The sequence below is a fragment of the Eretmochelys imbricata genome, chromosome 6 (assembly GCF_965152235.1).
Source record: "Eretmochelys imbricata isolate rEreImb1 chromosome 6, rEreImb1.hap1, whole genome shotgun sequence".
NCBI classification, from domain to species: Eukaryota; Metazoa; Chordata; order Testudines; family Cheloniidae; genus Eretmochelys; species Eretmochelys imbricata.
The window spans coordinates 20171803-20191680 of record NC_135577.1 but is presented as its reverse complement, the minus strand read 5'-3'; the positions used below and the strand labels follow the sequence as shown (position 1 = coordinate 20191680).

General features: G+C 43.2%; 1 protein-coding gene across 1 annotated transcript in view; it reads right to left on the bottom strand.

Annotated features, from left to right (window-relative positions):
* The window catches only part of TESMIN (testis expressed metallothionein like protein), a 37867-nt gene that overhangs the window by 8531 nt on the left and 9458 nt on the right, over positions 1–19878 (bottom strand). Inside the window, exons 3-6 of the mRNA XM_077819937.1 lie at positions 9162–9320; positions 7132–7252; positions 5306–5382; positions 3078–3169 (exon numbers count right to left, since the gene is read on the bottom strand). Coding sequence (XP_077676063.1) covers positions 3078–3169; positions 5306–5382; positions 7132–7252; positions 9162–9320 — 449 coding nt within the window. The remainder of the gene's footprint in view (positions 1–3077; positions 3170–5305; positions 5383–7131; positions 7253–9161; positions 9321–19878) is intronic.

Here is a 19878-nt window from a genome sequence, read left to right as displayed (position 1 = left end):
ATGTTATGAATGCAAAGTAATCCACATTAGAAAACATAAGCCCAACTATACATGTAAAATGATAAATTCTAAATTAGCTGTTACCACTCAAAAAAGAGATCTTGGAGTCTTCGTGGATAGTTCTCTCAAAACATCCGCTCAATGTGTAGCAGCAGTCAAAAAAGTGAACAGAATGTTGGGAATCAATGGGACCAATACAGCATTGGAGAGTATGACTAACAGTTGTTGAAATTAAGTGCTCTAAGTAGAGCTGGACAGAGGAAGCCACCATTTGCAGGGTGCAACTGTGATGTCCTGGCCCTTTAAATGTTTGAGCATACCCCCCCACCCCCAGTGCAAAGCCTCACTTTTGTGTTAGTTTCAGTTTTCCTGCTGAACAATAAAGCTACCATCACATCAGTCAGCTATGCTTTTATCAGCTCCCATTGTGTCTATCTCCTTCTGTGCTGGGTTCTAATAGAACATATTAGTGATGAGGAATTTTTATCCCATGAGTGTCTAGTGCTCCCTTTGCCTGAAGAAGACAATCATTATCATCAACATCATCATCAAAAGGAAAAAAGTTCATCTAGACTCAGAGGCACAAGGTGACAATCTGCTGCTTTTTGCTGCTGGGACTGTGAGAGCCAACTAGCTAGAGAGGGAGAAGTAGGCAAATAAAACTGAACAAAAGATAAAGGGTTCTGCAATTACTGCTGGAGTTGTGAAAACAAAGCAGTGAGGCAGAAGCAAGCAGAGAGGGAGCCCAAGTGCAACCACAGGAAGAATTCTGCATTCTGCAGTGTAGACAGAGCCAGAAGAGGCAGACTAAGTGCAGCTAGTGCACAGTAAAAAGGAAAAAAAAGTTTCACTGTGGGAAAGAAGACCTTCAGGAAATGTGAAGTCCAACAGGAGAGCAGAGAAATGGCAACTTTTTGTGGGCAATATTGGTGAGTTTGATGAAAACCAGAAATCATGGGTAGCGTACCTTGAACGTTTTGAGCAATTTCTTGCTTGCAACTCCATTTCAGACACACAAAGAGTTTCAATCTTGCTGACAATGATGGGTTCAAAGGCATATGGACTGCTGTGTGACCTACTGTCTCCAACCATGCCCTGAACTGCCACGTCTGCCACAATTCCTGCAACAATGCAGGAATATTTTTTCCTACCCCACTGATGAAGCAGAATAATATTGGTTCCATCAGTTACATCAGAGAAGTGGAGAGTCAGAAGTACAATTTATTGCTGCTCTCAGGATGTTGTCAGAACACTGTCAGTTCCAACAAATATTAAGTGACGCCCACATGACCAATCTGTCTCTGGATTATGCAATGACCAGATCTGGAAAAAGTTACTGACTTTATCAGCCCTTTCACATGCAAAAAGGCTGTTGAGATAGCAATTGTCATGGAGACCGCAGCGAAGGATTTGCTGAAATTTAATGTGAATCAAGAAGTTCCCCTCCTGCACTGGCGAGACAAAGGACCACGGGAACTTAAGGAACTTCTGTGTGGCTGTTATGCATAAACCACATGTGCTGAGAAGGAATGCTGGGCATGCCAGCTTATCTTCAGGAAGTGCAAAAAGAAAGGACACATTGCTGTGACCTGTCACACAGTTCAATGACCAGCAACACAGAGTAGCCATACATCTAAGAAGACACCTATCGAGACTGAACCTAAGAAAGGATGGAAGTCGGGAATTCATCATATAGAAAAAGACAAGAGTTCTTGTGACACTGATCAAGACCTAGCACTACATCTGTTATCAGAAGCTGGAGTAAAAGATGCTATCTTGGTCACATTCTTGATCGAGGGAGTTCCTACAAGAATGCAGCTTGATACTGGAGCTGCCATCTCACTGAGTTCTGCATCTACCTATCACCAGATGTTGTCACAAGTTCCTCTGGAACAGTGGTTCTCAACAAGAGGTCCGGGGCCCCCTGGGGGGTCATGAGCAGGTTTCAGGGGGTCTGCCAAAATTAACCAGAGAGCAGGGCTGGTGTTAGATTCACTGGGGTCTGCGGCTGAAGCATAAGCCTGAGCCCCACTACCCAGATTGAAGCCGAAGCCCAAGTAATTTACCTTTGCAGGGCCCCCTGTGGTGTGGGGCCCCGGGAAATTGCCCTGCTTGCTACACCCTAATGCCAGACCTAGCTTTTAATCTACTGGATATGCAGAAAAACAACTGTTGTAGCACAGGTGCGCCATGGAGATTTTATAGCATGTAGGGGGGCCTCAGAAAGAAAAAGGCTGAGAACCCCTGCTCTGGAAGACACCTTCATGATTTTGAAGACTTATACTGGAGAAAAGTTAGTCCCCAAAGGGATACTCCAGGTGAAAGTTCACCTTCATGGACAATCAGTTGTTTTACCCTTGTATGTGATTGAAGGAAAGTATCCACCATTCTCTGCCAGATCTTGAACTGAGAAGCTCAAGGTGAACTGGGTTAAGATCAAGGTGATAAGAAAAGCATCTTGAAATCAAGAAACACTGGGCAGAAACTCCAAAATTTTTGAAAAGGAAGTTGGACAGATGAGCAACAGGTCAGTGAAGCTCACTGTTAAGTCTTTAAGGTGTTTCATGTTAACCACATAAATGATAATGTACATACATTAGGGAAGTTTTTTAAAATAGGGTGGGGAAATGTGATGTCCTGTCCCTTTAAATGTTGGAGCACCCCTCCCTCCCCAGTGCAAAGCTTTGCTTTCCTGTTAGTTTCAGTTTTGCTGAAGAACAATAAAGCTACCACCACAGCAATCTGCTGTGTTTCTATTAGTTCCCTCTGTGTCAATCTCCTTCTCTGTTGTGTCCAACTGTCACTGCAACAACAACTTTTATTGGTCCTACAAAACTCAGGAACTATGTTACATATTTTTGAGCATCATCTTGAATCTAACAATTTACATATTTACAGACAAACAGCATTATTGTAACAGAAATGCTTTCTTTATTGGGAGAGAGAGGAAAAGACATATTAAGAACAATAGTATCAGTGCTTGAAGTGAACTCTCCAAAACGAGAAGAAATATTACAACTGTACAAAATAACTTGACACTGAAATTAGTAGCAAATTAAAGGTTTTGTGTTTCTTACCCAACTAAAGTCATTTTTGTTGGCCCTTGAAGATTTCCTTCCGATTGGAATGTGACACTGCTAGCTACTGATTGTAAGGATCCATTCTCAAGCTGTTCAAAATAATAAGCAAAAATTCTGTTTGTGCTAAGTTTTAATAAAGACAAATCATTTCTGTTACTATGAGAATGAGACAGAGAACAGTGGACTGGTTTAATCAGGTAGAAGTTACTAATAAAACTAACGGAGGCACAGATCTTGGGAAAATATGTAGTCACATTCTTTAGAAAGGTTCAATATGCCAGGACCCTTGTCCTCATTATTACAGAGAACTAGCAGTAAGTTTAATTTTTGCTGTTCAGCACTGGCACAATATTTTCATGCTGCTGTCTAGTCTGGGTCCAATCTCTTTTTAATTCCGGCAGTCAGTAGCCACTGGCCACTGCCACTGATGTTTTCCATTGAGTTTAAATGTAATAAACCCTTTGACTGGCCCCAGAGCATGTGAAATTTAAAGAGAGAACAACCATTAGGACCTTTTTTGGAGAGGATCAGAGAAAGAAAGGCTGGGGCTCTGTTGGGAGGTTATACAGAGAGAAGGAGAAAACAGGGGATCGTTGGGAAGAAGAGGATGGGAAGGAATGTAAAAGTAGAGGATACAGAAAGATATGGCAAACAAAACTGAAAATTTCTTTACACCACATTTCCAGTGTGTTTCACCCCTGACCTGCAGACACCATCTTTAGGGATAAGAGAAAACTTCAGGCGCCTTACTCCATTCAGCGCTTGGGGTTTCTCTTCTCTCTTCTTTGATATAGACACTTATCCACTAGGAATTCGACTGAGCCACAAATTCATCTGACATATTTCATGCAAATTAATATAATTCAAATCGCATGTCATCAGGTAATAACTCCCAGTCACTATTGATTTGAACTCTATTTGTTCTGACAGGCCAGAAATCCAGGGCTTTCTATCTTCTTATCAGGCTTCTGTACCATTGTTTTATTTAAACTAACACACGGTTCTAACAACTACCCCAGTGATAATAAATAAATAACAAGGATAACAACCTGAATACTTATAAAGATTAATAACAATGAACATTTCAAGTCTTAAACCCGGGTGGGTAGAGAAGAGGGAAATCCTACTGAAGTACAACAGAGGATGCTTGCCAGAGTGCTTATAATGGCAGAAAAAATTAATGCCCAGCATATGTATTATGCATTGAGTTGTGATTGCTCCACTTCAAATTTTGACATTTTAAACGAACACTCACACATGCACACAGAAGGCAAAAGTGAATTTTAATTCCAAAACCATTTCATATTTTATATATGGTGGGAATTTCTTCCAGTTCTTGGCTCAATCCCCCAAGGTGCTGACCACCTTCAACTCTGACAGATTTGAATGGGAGTTGAAGGATAATTGGCACCTCACAAGTGTGACTTTTCAGACTACTATGCTTAGCTCATGTTCTCTTTTCAAAGCTTCTGGATGAAGTGTTTCCTCCTTTCCAGGCAAAAATCAGGAAGTTGTGATTTCATTTACAAACAGAAACAAGTCTCTAACTCCTTGTCTGTATGGTGACACAGTCTGGACTACAGGTGTGTGATTTGTAGAGCACACTAAACTGTTGATCTCTGACTACCCTGTGTAAACTCTGCTGACATGAACTAAAAGGTACCTAGTTCGCATTGATGTAGTCCTGTTTCAGACAGGACTATGTTAACTCAGAGTAGATAATTTTTAGATCATGCAAGCCAGAAGGGTCGTCACAGGGCAGTTAGAGTGAAACACTTCAAAAAGCTCTACAAATCACACACCCATAGTCCAGATTGTGGCACTGTGTAGACAAACCCTGAAACAGTTTCCAATCATAACAGCTCATATATGAACACCAAATTTAAGATCTTGATACTGTAATAATTACATTCTTTCTAAAAGGTATGTTCTTAATACTGGGTCCACCTTCAGTCTTCCAAAAATGATATTGAAATCACAGGCCTCTATATATCTAACATTATTGTACACTGGATGCAGACCTAGCCAAGCGTTATACAATAACATGTACATAACAGCTAGAAATTCTGATTTAAAGGGTCTTTACATAATTTACAATGTATTGGTTACTTCCCTAAGTCAAATAAATATCCCATTTTATGAATAAATGAGAAGCTTTAAGCGAAGGAATGACAGTATATTTACTTTTTTCTTCTTCTTCTTTTTTTTTTTAAAGGCTTCCTCACCTGTTGTTCATTGAGATCCACTTTACCTGGAATTGGTAAAAATTGTCCCAGCAGAGTTGTCATAGGGTTAGGCACATCTGATAAGAAAAAGTTTATATGAAGTTAATTGGATTGCTCATAGGTCATAAAGTTAAGCACACGCGCAAGTGTTTTCAGGATCAAAGCCTACACTTGTGGGAACAGGTGTGCCATTTAGCATCTTTAAACCTTTCTTTTATTAAAGAAAAAGACATTTCCTGAGTTTATCTTCCACCTCCACCTCTTTGTCACAGATTAGCTTGGAACCAAACCCATGCTTCCCCTACAATAAATATTGTTAATGGAGGGCCCAGAAGATAGCTCTCCAGAAACATTTCTTTTAACTTTGCAAAAGGGTTGCATTTTGGAATTAATGCTAAACAATTGCACACAGCCACCAAAGGCCATCACCATTTTGTCAACAAGTAAGTTGACCATTGGAGGTCTTTACTCTTTGACATTAAATGCATCAGAATATGTTTAAAAATACTCCAAATGCAAATTTTATAGCCTAAAATACCTTTACAAATAAGTAACTGACAGAAACTTCCATTGCATTTATTTTGGATTCTTATTTTACAACTTTCAAAGTCAAAAGAATGCACTTGGAGCAGAAGTATTTGCCTATGAACAAAAATTACTGCTAGAAAAATAAGGAGGAGGCCATAGCCCTAGAGAGAGTTTCTTTACATAGGTCCTAATTCAGCAATGCACTCAAGCACATGCTTAACTTGAAGTCCGTGAACAGTCCCACTCACTTTAATTCACATTAATCTTCCACACCAGTTTGAAAAAAAAAAAAGGAATATTAGGCTCTATGAGATTGGCAAGATGAATCTTGCTTTCTGAAATTAATGTACAGATGCCTTCTTGCAGATGTTGTAAGAAAAAATCGAGCTCAGAAAAAAGCTCAAATTGGAAATTTCTGGGATCCATTAGCCTGGGACTTTAATGGACTTAATTTCTGGTTCTTCTAATACTGGGCCTCCCATTGCCGTCTGTTCCATACTATGAAGGTGAGTAAAATGGAAGAAAGTCTGGTCAAACGGGAGATAAAGACATATGGTTGTTCTCTGATATGGTTTCACCCTCCTCTCCTCTGGAGATACTGTGACTGTAATAGAATTTGGAATTTTAATATAAATATTTTCCTCATTTTGGATCTTTCAAATTTATCCTTGGTAAGGCCTTGGTTTTTTTTACACTATATAAAATGTGTTGGGCATGTGCAGAATCTGCTGAAGTCAATCAGGATTGGAAATGCTCTGCATCTTGTGAAATTGAGCCTGTTAGTCATGTTTTTATAGTGCCTAACATAATGAGACCCTGATCTCAGACTGGTGCCCATTGGCACTACTGCAATACAAACAACACATAATAATAAAAACAACATGGAAGGAGACAACGGTAAGATAGCTCTTAATGCTAAATCAGTGCCCCTTCATCTGCTTTTTATTTTTGGAGAAAGAGTAACATTTGGTGGCAAGCTTCTGTAAATGCAAGTTGGTGTCATCCTTGAGAATGCATATGGCTTGGAGCAAACTGCTTCCTACTGAATGTAATCTGTTTATTAACATCATATACCAATTCACTAATTTCAGCACATCTCTTGTAGCAATCTTGTGGTCTTTTTGTGAAGTACCTAGCAGACATTGTAAAATAATAATTAATAATAATTGGTGGTAGCCACATTAGTCCTGGCTCATCTCAGCACCACTGTTGCTTAGAAACACAAACACATAGTTACATGTTAATTATTTGTGGCATAATATCTGACACATTATTTAAAATTTTCATTTTCTTTGTACCTGACTGAAGATAATTATGTTGGTTTTGATACTGGGGAACCAGATGAACTGTTTTTAGTTCTCTTGTGCCAGAATTGTTTATACAGAGTATTTGAGTACCTCCTTTCAACTGGCAGATCACCTGAAATACATCATAAATTATTAGTTTTCATCTAAGAGATAGTCATTCTAGGCCAGGGGTTGAAAACCTTTCAGAAGTGGTGTGCCGAGTCTTCATTTATTCACTCTAATTTAAGGTTTCGCGTGCCAGTAATACATTTTAATGTTTTTAGAAGGTCTCTCTCTCTAAGTCTATATTATGTAACTAAACTATTGTTGTATGTCAAGTAAACAAGGTTTTTAAAATGTCTAAGAAGCTTCATTTAAAATTAAATTAAAATGCAGATCTTATCAGTTTAGTGCAGTGGTTTTTAACCTGGGGTGCACACACCCCCTGGGGGTGCGAGATGCCCTTTCTGGGGGTGCGAGACATGCGAGATTTTTTTAGAAGGTAAATCATCGAAAACACAAATTAAGCACAGGCACATAAGTACAACTACTTTGTTTCATCAAACCTATGTATTTATTAACATTATACATTTTTTAACGATTACTGTAATATACAAACAGAGTTTTAAAGTTTTTAAGCTAATTGTAGTGTAATTTTTGATAAGGGGTGAAAGAACATATTTTGAGAACTTCAGACCATCAGCAGGCTGAGCAGGGCCAGATGTAGTGTATTAAATTGCTTTCCATAGGAATGTGCTACTTACGGTTTATGGCTGCCAGTCCTGATGCTCTGAGCGGCATGGTAAGGGGACAGGAAACAGGGGTGGTTGGATAGGCATGGGAGTCCCGGGGAGCCAGTTATGGGTGTGGATAGGGGTCAGGGCACAGGGAGCAGGGGGGCTTGGATCGGGGGGTGGGGTCCCGGAGGGGACAGATAGGGGTGGGGGGTCCCGGGAGGGGGCGGTCAGGAGACAAGAAGCGGGGGGGTTGGATGCGTGGAGGGTTATGAGGGGGGCAGAGGGTCCCGAGAGGGGGTGGTCAGGGGACAAGGAATACGGGGGGTTGGATGGGTCAGAGGTTATGGGGGGGGCAGTCAGGGGGCGGGAAGTGGGAGGAGGCGGATGGGGGCGCACTGTTTGGAGAGGCACAGCCTTCCCTACCCTGGTGTAGTGTATTAAATTTCTCCCTGTAGGAATGTGCTACTTATGGTGTAATACTTATGGCTGCCAGTCCTGGTGCTTCACAAGTAGCACATTCCTATGGGGAGAAACTTAATACACTGCACCAGCGGACAGAACCCCAGACCAGCGGCGGCCTGAGCGGCTTAGCCCGCCGCCAGTCTGGGGTTCCGTCCGCCGGCCCCGCTCAGCCCGCTGCCAGCCTGGGGTTCCATTCACCCAGGCTGGCAGCGGGCTGAGTGGGGACGGCGGCCGGGACCCCAGCTAGCAGCAGCATGCCAGTAAAAATTGGCTCATGTGCCGCCTTTGGCACGCGTGCCGCAGGTTGCCAACCCCTGTTCTAGGCAGATAGATACAAAGGTTTTCATAAGAATACCTATCTGTCTGATTGCAGAATGCCATTGAATGGCTATGCTGCTGCTCCTCATCTCAGGCGGGAAGGATTCATAGCTTTCTAGACTCCCCAACCATGGAACTCCCCAAGACACATTCCAATTACTAGTGCTGTGTTTAGGATTTGTCCCGCAAGACAGAAATATGGCTCTGCAATGGTGTTTCATTTTGTTCACTCAACTATAACTATAGAGCAAGCATCTCTTTTTGGATGTAGCCAACGCCACAGCTTGCTTTGTTTCTAATGTTATATAGTAAATACAGACAAAATATAGTATAATTAAATATAGGCTCCTGGATCATTAGTTCTGTGGAACAGGGACTGCCTTCTCATTACTTGTCTGTGTAGCACCCCCATAGGGGTGCCCTGATTGGGACTTCTAGACTACTCTAATACAAATAAATAAGCAAACAAACAAACATAATTTCCTTCAATGTGTACTGTTCCTGTCAGTTTCAGGCAGAAATTACCACTGGATTGGAATCTTTTCTGTGTGAACAGCTGGGGTCCTCCATTACGTTTTGTGTAGTCAGTAACTTGCAGCTGGTTTCTCCTGCATTTGAATTCTGAAAAACTGCTTCCTTTTGGTTATTAGCCATATTACTAACAATTGCCTCTCTTACTTCCGCCTGAAAAAAATAAATAGTTTCACATCTTAAAAAGAATACTTTAAATGCTACTTTAAATTGCAGTGCCAATAGGACAGGAGATGAAAATTTATAGCTGCATAAACAATGCATTTTAAAGCAAAAACTGTATTCAAACCTAATTTGGAGAATAGCTAGTTCTAACTGTCACAGCTTAGGCTGAATGATTTTCATTTAATATTCAAATGAAAATACTGATGTAAGCAGAGTCAGAGTGAGCTCTACCCTGACATCTGGTGGTAAGCTGTGGAAAAGGACTTCAGGGGCTGATCTTGTTTGCATGAGCACACCCACCCTGCCTAAGACAATGGACTGCCTGCCCAAATGGTCACTTTGGCTTCTGTGGGATCCCAAGTCTCTTTGTTATTGGGGCAGGAGTAATAAAGCATTGTTATCCTGGTTATGTGAATCAAGGACCGTAAAACTGTACTTGGCATTTTATGATGGAGGGACTCGTCAACCAAGCAGCACTCGCTAGGCAAGAGACATGGGTTCCAAAACCAGTGAATTGAGAGAGGTTGGGGACAGGTATGTGTACGTGGCAGTGTGGGCCCTAAACACCACTTTGATCCTTCCTTTCTCCACCGTGTATCACAGACCTAATTTTGACTCCATTAGAAGTCTTGTTACATGCTGCAGAGCTGAAATCACTGATAGCTAGGTCTAAGTATTGGACCGATTTTGGTCTAGTGGTGCACCAGCACTAAGGCTCCCCTACTACTAGCTAAACTCATTGAGAGCTGAAGTCACTGAAGAGCTGAAGTTACTAAGAGCTGAGATCACTGAGAGCTGTGTTAAGTGGGGGAGGGGCCTGAAGACAAGTTGGTGAGTGGCTAGCAGGACGGCTAGTGGAGGGGCGCAGAGCAGACAGCAGGACAGCGAGCAGAGTGTATAGCAGGGTGGCTGGTGGAGTGGAGCAGACAGCAGGACAGGGAGCGGAGCGGATAGCAGAGCAGCTGGTGGAGAGGTGCAGCTGGCGGTGAAGATTGCAGCAGAACCCCATGGAGAGGTGTGGCACTTGGCCGTCAACCCGAGCAGCGGAGCATGTAGGATGTCCCCCCTCCCATACCTCCCTCCACCTTCACCCAGGCTGGTAGGTAAACTCTGCAGATGAACCTCTGAACTCTGGGGCTGCACTGACAAAGGTCAGAAACTATGGGTGGGGTGACTGTTGGGTTGCTGGACTTAAGACCCTGAGGGGAAAAGGACACTGCCAAACTTCCTTGGGGGTGGGTCATTTGCTCATGGTTTGTGTTATGAATCCTGTTTGTGGTGTTTCCCTCCTTTATTAAAAGGCTTTTGCTACACTCAGACTCCGTGCTTGCGAGAGGGGACGTATTATCTCTTAGAGGTGCTCAGGGGGGTGGTATGTAATTGTCCCAGGTCACTGGGTGAGGGCTCAAGCCGGTTTTGCCTTGTGTTAGTAAAACGGAATCCCTAGATACTGAATCCGGCCCTTGTTGCTGCCAACTCTGACGGGCAGAAGGGTTATACTTCTAAAGAATAACAATGGGTAATGCACAAAGATATATTCTACAGTAACAAAGACGTTCCCTCTCTTCCTATACTGGCAATCATCAGCTCAGTTCCACACTGCACTGGAGAAGCTAAGAAACTGCTTTAGCAACTAATGTGAAACACATAAATTAGTCATAAAATACACAACTTGAGTCCTATGGACCCAAGGGATTTAATTTAATTAACAACTGAGCAATGACTTCAGGACTGGGGTGAGGGATAGCTCAGTGGTTTGAGCATTGGCCTGCTAAACCCAGGGTTGTGAGCTCAATCCTTGAGGGGGCCATTTAGGGATCTGGAGCAAAAATTGGGGATTGGTCCTGCTTTGAGCAGGAGGTTGGACTAGATGACCTCCTGAGGTCCCTTCCAACCCTGATATTCTATGACTGGGACCTAACAGTTTAAGCAGCATTCCCATACTATGACATTTGTCACAATGGTCAGTGACTAAACTTTGGTGGGACTCTTCTTCAAATGGGAATTGCCACACCTTTACTCATTGGCAACACTATCCACCATAAAGCATTTGTCAAGCTGGTACATGGGAGAACTGTAGTACCCACTACAAAATGATCAAACCTCTGAATAAACCCCTGATTCATTCAATGCACACACTAAAGCACTCACCAGGAACCCTGGCACACCTTGTCCATGACAGTGTTCTAGGGGTGTCTAGCAAAAAGTTCTCCAACCTGGAATTTCTTTGTTTTTATGGTTTGTCTTTTATAAATCTAGGAAATTACATTTAAAAAACCCAAACACGGTAAGAGAATATTAGGGTTGCAAAGTGAAGCACTCCAACACTAGGAATTCCCAGTATTATAGTTGTACCCCAGTCTTAACTCTGCCCCTTTGTATGCACGCAACATAATACAGGCTCAGATGCTAAGTGACAGCTGAGGGGTTTTTGGCATAGCTCAGGATGGGATATGTGCAAAGGTAGCCACAAGCCACATTTGTATTCTCTGACTGTACAGGGATGACTGGCCACAATCCATGTGACTGCCTGAGGCAAAGGGGTAGCATAGAAGCTAATATACTATCCAAGATCCCCCTGGGCTGGGGAAATCCTTTGAGGGCAGGCATGGCAGCTATAGTGCATTACATTATCAAATAAAAGGCATCTGCAAGACTAGTGTTTCTTTCGGGCCCTGATTTAGCAAAGCCTCATTGGGTACATCCATGTCGCCTGCAGACTGCCCGCAGAAGCAAGTCTCCCAGCCCAGGATGAGACACTTGGGGACTGGAGCTTGTGCTAGTGATCTAAAAAGAACTGTGTAGGCAGTGCTTTGAAGTTGAGGCTTGGGTTGGAACTCAGGCTCTGAAGCCTACCCTCTTCCTTAGGCTTCAGAGCCCGAGCTCCAGCCCAAACCATGATATTTACACAGCTACTTTCAACGCAGTAGTGCAAGCTCCACTAACCTGAGTCTGTCAACCCAGAAATACCCATTCTCTTCAATGACAGCTGCTCGTCCTCAGCACTTCTGAAAATCAGCCACTTACTTAGGTGCTTAGCAGCCTGATCCAAAACCCACTGAAGTCAATCAAGAGTCTTTCCATTGACTTCAGTGGGTTTTAGATTAGCCCCTAAATGAGGATTTAGGAGCCTAACTTTACAGCCAAGATTTTCAAAAATGGATGTCTAACGTTCTCTTTTTTCTGTTGTATGTGGAATATGTAGGACTGCATTTGAAAAAACATTTTACCCTTTGGCAGTTTATGTGATTTCCATTTTCAATTTCTACAATATTTTGCCTGTAAGATCAAAAACAAAGAACAAAAACTTTCAGAAAAATAATAATAACATCCTAAATTCATACTTACAAGTTCATCACAGACAGGAGCACTAGTCTGAGGTAAAGTGCTGACCTCACTGCAAGGTTCTGTCACACAAAATGGAGGGTTTTTTTTTTAACAAACAATGAGGACAATGGCAAACATTAGGAGATCTTTTATACTATAGGTCTGAGGAAAAAAAGATTTGGACATCACAGGATTGTGTAGGACACTGACAAAAATTAAAACAAGCACTCTGAAAGTGCAGCCCGGCATGCGTAAAAATATTGAATGTTCTCCTATAACAGACTTCCTGTCAGGAATGTTGGGAAAAGAGACCCCAATATTGAGCCAGCCTGATGTTTCTCAAAACAGCTGGGAAAAATTATACATTTCTCAGCGATGTTATGTTAATAAAGGCTAATGAATGTGCAACTTGCCACTGGAGGGATTCTAATACCTGATCACATGACAAATGGCTATGCGATACCTCATACATTAGAAGAGCCAACTGGAGAACATGCTTTGTGGTCTGGCACCCATATAAAGGCAGCTTTGACTTTTTGGCACTGGCTCATGCTACGACTGATGCAGAGCAGTATAATCGCAGGAGGAGCTCCAAAGGCAACATTCTTCAAGGATGCACAATCCCTCTGTAGGGAGCACACCCCCGGCATCACTACTTAGGAAGATGCAGCATGATCCCTTCTGCATATCTGTCCAGCTCTGTATATCCGGCTTTACTCGTCTCTTCCTTCACCCCTTTGGCTAGTAAGCAAGGAATACTGTTGCACACAGGGAGTGCAACTATGCATGGCCTCTATGCAATGGTGTCAGGCTCCTTTTGCCCATCCCCACCCCCTCTCCTTCCCTTGTACAACTGTGTATGGACAGGGTGCAAAGTGGCCATTACTGAGCTCCTGAGACGAGAGCTCATGCCTACCTACTTGAACCTGAGCAATATCTTTTCAAAGGACCAACGAGAAAGCTATCCTTTAATTGAACTTTATATCTTTTCAAAATAACCAGTGAGCTACGATAATTTTTTCAAACACATACTCTATCAAACTTCTTCAGTTTCCTTATGGACATCAAAGTAAAAAGAGGTACATGGGTAGAAACAATACTGCCCAGAAATTAAAAACAATTTCCTTTCAACCTCCATGATGTAAAGCCCACATTATCACATAGCAAGATCAAAGGTCACAAAGCTAGCCTGCAATCAGAAATTAGAACACTGGGGAACAATTCAGAGGATTGGTGATGGTATATCATACTTCTTACCTTTCAGTAACTGGTTCAAATTTGGGCCTTGTGAGAAATGACAAAAAATCATTCCCATTTAATAGCTGTTCAGTGGCTTATATCAAATGAGCTTGTGATTGCAGTTTTATTTCTAATGTGTAAGCATCCACATTACAAATCTCCAATTACAAGTGGCACTCACTGCTGGCAGACTCAGCAGAGAGGTCAAGATCTAAAATAACCTGAAGACTGATAATCTCCCTAACTAAGACAGGTCATGGGCAATAAACAAAAATTCACGGAAGCCGTGACCTGTCTGTGACTTTTGCTGCTGCAGCTCCATGGTTTCCCCTACCACCATGGTGGCTGGGTGCTGTGGGGTTCCTCCTCTGCATGTGGCAGCTGGAAGCTACAGAGGGGCCCCCCTCCACCGAAGGTGGCTGGGGGCTGCAGGGTGACCATATTTCCCAAAGAGAAAACTGGATGCCCTCAGCCACTTGCCAAAGGCACCCCCTACCCACCCTCCTGCGCGAGGCTGTCACCCACTGCTGGAACCTTGACGAGGGCCCCCACAGGAGGCTGTCGCCTGTCACTGGAACCGTGCAGGGGGCCCCTGGGGCTGAAGCAGAGAATGTTATGGAGGTCTCTGGAAGTCACGGATTCCATGACTTCCATGACCTCTGTGACATAAACATAGCCTTATGCATGGATAAATAGAAGACTTTCATCTCAATCCCATCACACTTTAATAAGTGCTAACAAAAAATTCACTTAGAGGAAAAAAACAAACTAGAAATCTGAACAGTCATGCACACACAGGCACAAAGAGAATCTTCTATATACAGGGACAGTCAGTCATTTATACTGTCAGTTGTAGATGGAAGACCAAATTAAAAAAATCAAACTCACAGTAGGTGACTTCTTCAAACACTTACCATCGGAGCTATCTGGCAAGGCTTGTGACTGTACACAACTATTAAGCATTCCTTTGAATTGGTCATAACAAATACAATTATTCGCACCAGTAACTGGATCTAGTAGCGGTCTGAATACCTAGAGAAAGAGAATAGTTTTCTTTCATTCCTTTCTTTAACTTCAACACATTTATAGAAAAATGTAGCTATTTGATTTCAATTGTGAAAAATCATAGCCATTTAGTTCAAAGTTTAAGAGAAGGTTGCTCAGCTTGTGCAGTAATTGAGGTTCTTCGAGATGTGTGTCCCTGTGGGTGCTCCACTTCAGGTGTCGGTGCATCCCAGTGCCATCGATCGGAGATGTTCAGTAGCAGTGTCTAGTCAGGGTGCGCATGCGCAGTAGCAGTCTTGAGGTGCCACCGGTGCCTCATCTAGCATGCTCACGCCCCGACCCTTTCAGTTCCTTTCTCTACCGTGGAGTGTTTAGCTCGTACTCCGAAATAGAGGGGAGAAGGGTCGGTAGTGGAGCACTCACAGGGATTCACACATCTCGAAGAACCTCAGTTACTGCACATGGTGAGTAACTGTCTCTTCTTCTTCAAGTGCTGTCCCTGCGGACGCTCCACTTCAGGTGAATGTAGAGCACTGCCCTCATGAGGATGGAAAGGACTTAGGAGTTCAGTTTGTTGCTGAGGCTAGTACAGTGAGGCTGAGTCTTGTGTCTGAGCTTGAACCAAGAGTAATTGCATAGTGGTTCGTGAATGTGTGTTAAGAGGCCCGACGCTCTGATGGAACCTTTAGAAACGGTGTGGCAAATGCAGACATCAGATGTCTAGAATGGGCACATTGTGTAGGAATGCTATGGAGGTAGATGAGGCTCCTGTTGAGTGGGTTCTGATGCCCGGAGGGGCTTCAGTGTTGTATAGCACATATGGACACAACTAGATATGAATTTAGATAATCTTTGCGTAGATATGGCAGAGCCCTCTGATCGTTCTGTTGTTGACACAAAAAGTCGAGGTGATTTCTGGAGGAGCTTCGTTCTCGCCAGATAAAATGCTAATCCAATGTGTACAGGACAGCCTCTTGAGTGTTAGTGAGTGGTTTTGGATGAAATGTAGGTAAGTGAATCAGTTGGTTGAGATGGAACAAGGACAATATTTTGGGCATAAACTAAGGATGCGTTCTAAGTGTCACTTTATCCTTGAAGAATATTGTATATTGCAGGTGAGCCATGAGAGCCCCTATTTCACTGACTCTTCACACCAATCTAATGGTGACCAGGAATGCCACTTTCATAGATAAGTGAAGTGATGACCATGTGGCTAAGGGTTCAAATGGGGCTATGGTTAGACCTCTGAGTAGATTTAAGACCCATACTGGTGTGGGTTCTCAGATGTCTGGGTACATGTTCTGTATGCCCGCGAGAAACTGCTTAGTAATCGGGTGAGCAAATATTGAAGTCCCGTCTACCTGCTGATGGAAGGCTGTGATGGTGGCAAGATGAACTCTATGTGAACTCATAGCAAGCCCTGAGTTCTTTAGGGATAATAAATATTGCAGTATTAGTGGAAGTGATGCCTGGCTTGCAGATATTTGTTTGTTCTGGCACCATAGGAAGAATCTTTTACATTTTTGGAGGTAAGTAGTACGCGTGTTGTGATTCTTGCTGTTTATTAACACTTGTTTTACATGTTCTGAGTAGGTTAGTTCATTGCAGTGGAGCCATGAAGGAGCCACACCGTCAGCTGAAGTTTCTCTGGGTCTGGATGGAGGACTTGACCATTTTCCTGAGAGAGAAGATTCCATAGGGGAGGGAGAGTGAACGATGTGCACATCACCATGGGTGTCAGGTAAGGGAACCATGTCGGTACTATGAGTATTATTTTGGCCCTGTCGGTTTGTATTTTAGAGGTATTGGTGGGAATGTGTATAGGAGCGGAGCGTTCCATTTGATGAGAAACACGTCCCCTAGGGATCATGCCCCTAGTCCTGCTTGTGAGCAAAGCTTTGGGCATTTCTTGTTTACTGATGTCATGAACAGCTCTATGTGTGGGGATCCCCATACGTGAAATATGTGTTGTGTTATTTCATCATTCAGTTCCCATTCGTGCTCTTGGGAAAACTGTCTGCTTAATGTGTCCGCCATCATGTTCAGTTGACCCAGGAGGTATGCTGCTGTAATAGCGATGTGTTTTATGCACCAGTTCCATAGTTTTAAGGCATCTGTGCATAAGGAGTGGGAATATATTCCACCCTGTCGCTTTATGTAGAACATACACACAATGTTGTCCGTCAGGACCCTTATCGTTTTGCCTCATATAAGAGGGAGCAAATGAGGGCATATGTTGTGGAACATGCATAATTCAAGCAGGGTTCATGTGTAAATGTGTTTCAGTGGGGGACCACTTTCCTTGGATTGTATGTTGGTTTAGGTGAGCTCCCCATGCGATCAGTGAAGCATCTGTTGTGATTTGTCTGGATGATGGATCCTGTTGAAACGGGATGCCTGAGCAAACGTTTATTGGGTTTGTCCACTATCCTAGTGAACGTAGAACCTCTGGAGTCGGTGCAAGTCTTTTGTTTAGGCTGTGCTTTCGTGGAATATATACCGAGCTCCGCCATCCTCAAAGGCAGCGCGTGTAGAGTCTGGTGTGTTTTACAAAGAAAGTGGTGGCAGCCATATGTCCCAAGAGTTGTAGGCAGGTGTGTGCAGACACCCATGGGAGATCATATGAGGGAGATCATTGCTGTGAATCCGGGCATTGGAGTGATGCTTTAGCCTCCACTGAGTCCAGGTGCACTCCTATGAAGTCCAATCATTGTACTGGAGTTAGGATAGATTTCTTTTCATTGATTTGTAGCACTAGGGAGTGAAAAAGAGGGATGGTTTGTCAAGTAATGTATAATGTTTCTGTCAGGGTAGGGCCTTTTAGCAGGCAATCATCTAAGTATGGGAATATCAATATTCCCTGTCTGCACAAATGAGCAGCTACCATCGCTAGGATTTTGGTAAACACACTTGGAGCTGTCAACACTCTGAATGGCAGTATTCTGTATTGGAAGTGATCTTGTCCCACTGTGAATTATAGGAATTCTCTGTGAGCGTGATGGATGGTAATGTGAAAATAAGCATCTTGCAGGTTCAAAGTTTAGAGCCAGTCACCCTCTTCCAGCACAGGGATGATAGAGTTCAGTACGACCATTCTGAATCTGTGGGTACAGACAAATTTGTTGAGTTTTCTGAGATCTAGTATGAGTTGCCAACCTCCGTTTTTTTTTAGAGTCAGGAAATAATGAGAATAAAATCCCTTCCTTCTGTGTTGTGTTGGAACTTGTTCCACAGCCTCTAGTTGTAGAAGGTGATGTACTTAAGAACATAAGAATGGTCATACTGGGTCAGACCAAAGGTCTATCCAGCCCAGTATCCTGTCTACCGACAGTGGCCAATGCCAGGTGCCCCAGAGGGAGTGAACCTAACAGGTAATGGTCAAGTGATCTCTCTCCTGCCATCCATCTCCACCCTTTCTTATGTTCTTACTTCTTGTCTCAAGAAGCTCAAGATGCTTGTGAGAGGGTCCCTGAAGAGGAAGAGGGGGTGGGTAGGTGGGATGGAAGTAAAGGGGATGGTATAACCCGTGTGAATGATCTCTAAAACCCAATGGTCCGTGGTGATAGAGGCCCACGTATGGTAAAATGGTCAAAGCCAATGACCAAAGTTTTGGATTGTTTGTTCTGTTGGCGCTGATGGTCGGGGGAGGTCGGTTAGACCCTCAACCAACGTTTCAAAATTGTGTCTTGTCTGGTGGTGCTTGAGACGTCGCAGCCTTTAATTGGGTAAGGCAACATCTCTGTGGTCTGTGCCCTTGTCTTTGATTGTTGTATGGTCTCTGCTGGCGCTGAGACGCGCTGTCTCTGTTATGATTGTAAGGCTGGTATCTGCATCTCCTGTTAGGGTGTGTGTAGATCCTGAGGGTCCTCAGTGTGGCCTTCAAGGAATGGAGGACCTCATCCATTTTAGCGGAGAAGAGCTTGTCCCTGTCGAGGGAAAGGTTCTCTACCTTGGTCTGGAGTTCCCTTGGGATATCAGATGAGTGGGATAACATGGTTTTGGTAATTAAATATTCAGAAATAGGCCTAATGGCCTGTGATGGGCTATTAGATGGGGTGGGATCTGAGTTACCCAGGAAAGAATTTTCTGTAGTGTCTGGCTGATGAATCTTGCCCATATGCTCAGGGTTTAGCTGATCGCCATATTTGGGGTCGGGAAGGAATTTTCCTCCAGGGCAGACTGGAAGAGGCCCTGGAGGTTTTTCGCCTTCCTCTGTAGCATGGGGCACGGGTCACTTGCTGGAGGATTCTCTGCTCCTTGAAGTCTTTAAACTACGATTTGAGGACTTCAATAGCACAGACATAGGTGTGAGGGTTTTTTTTGTAGGAGTGGTGGGTGAAATTCTGTGGCCTGCGTTGTGCAGGAGGTCAGACTAGATGATCATAATGGTCCCTTTTGACCCAAATATCTATGAATCTATGAGTGCAACCAGGATGTTCTGTGCATGACAATAGCTGTCGCCGTCATGCATGCTGCTGTGTCCACCATGTCGAGGGATGTCTGGAGTGCTGTTCTAGCAATAAGTTGTTCCTCATTGACAATGGCATGGAATTGGTCTCTTTTTTCCTCTGGAATTTCCTGGATGAAATCGTTCAGTTTTATATAATTATCACAATCGTAGTTGGCGACTAATAGTGTGTAATTGGCTGTGTGGAATTGAAGAGTCGCAGAAAAGTAAACTTTTTGCCCCAAGAAGTCTAGTCTCTTCCAATCCTTGTCTTGTGGTGTGGATTTGAATTGAGGATATTTGCCCCACTGGTTGACCGCATCCACCATTAAGGAGTTAGGCTGTGTGTGTGAAAAAAGGAAGTCCATGACTTTATTTGGTACATAGTATTTCCTGTCCATATGCTTATTGGTTGGGGGGATGATGGCAGGTGTTTGCCACACTGTTTCTAAAGGTTCCATCAGAGTGGCATTTATGGGCAAAGCTATTTTTGACGTAGATGAAGTGTGTAGGATCTTGAGGATTTGC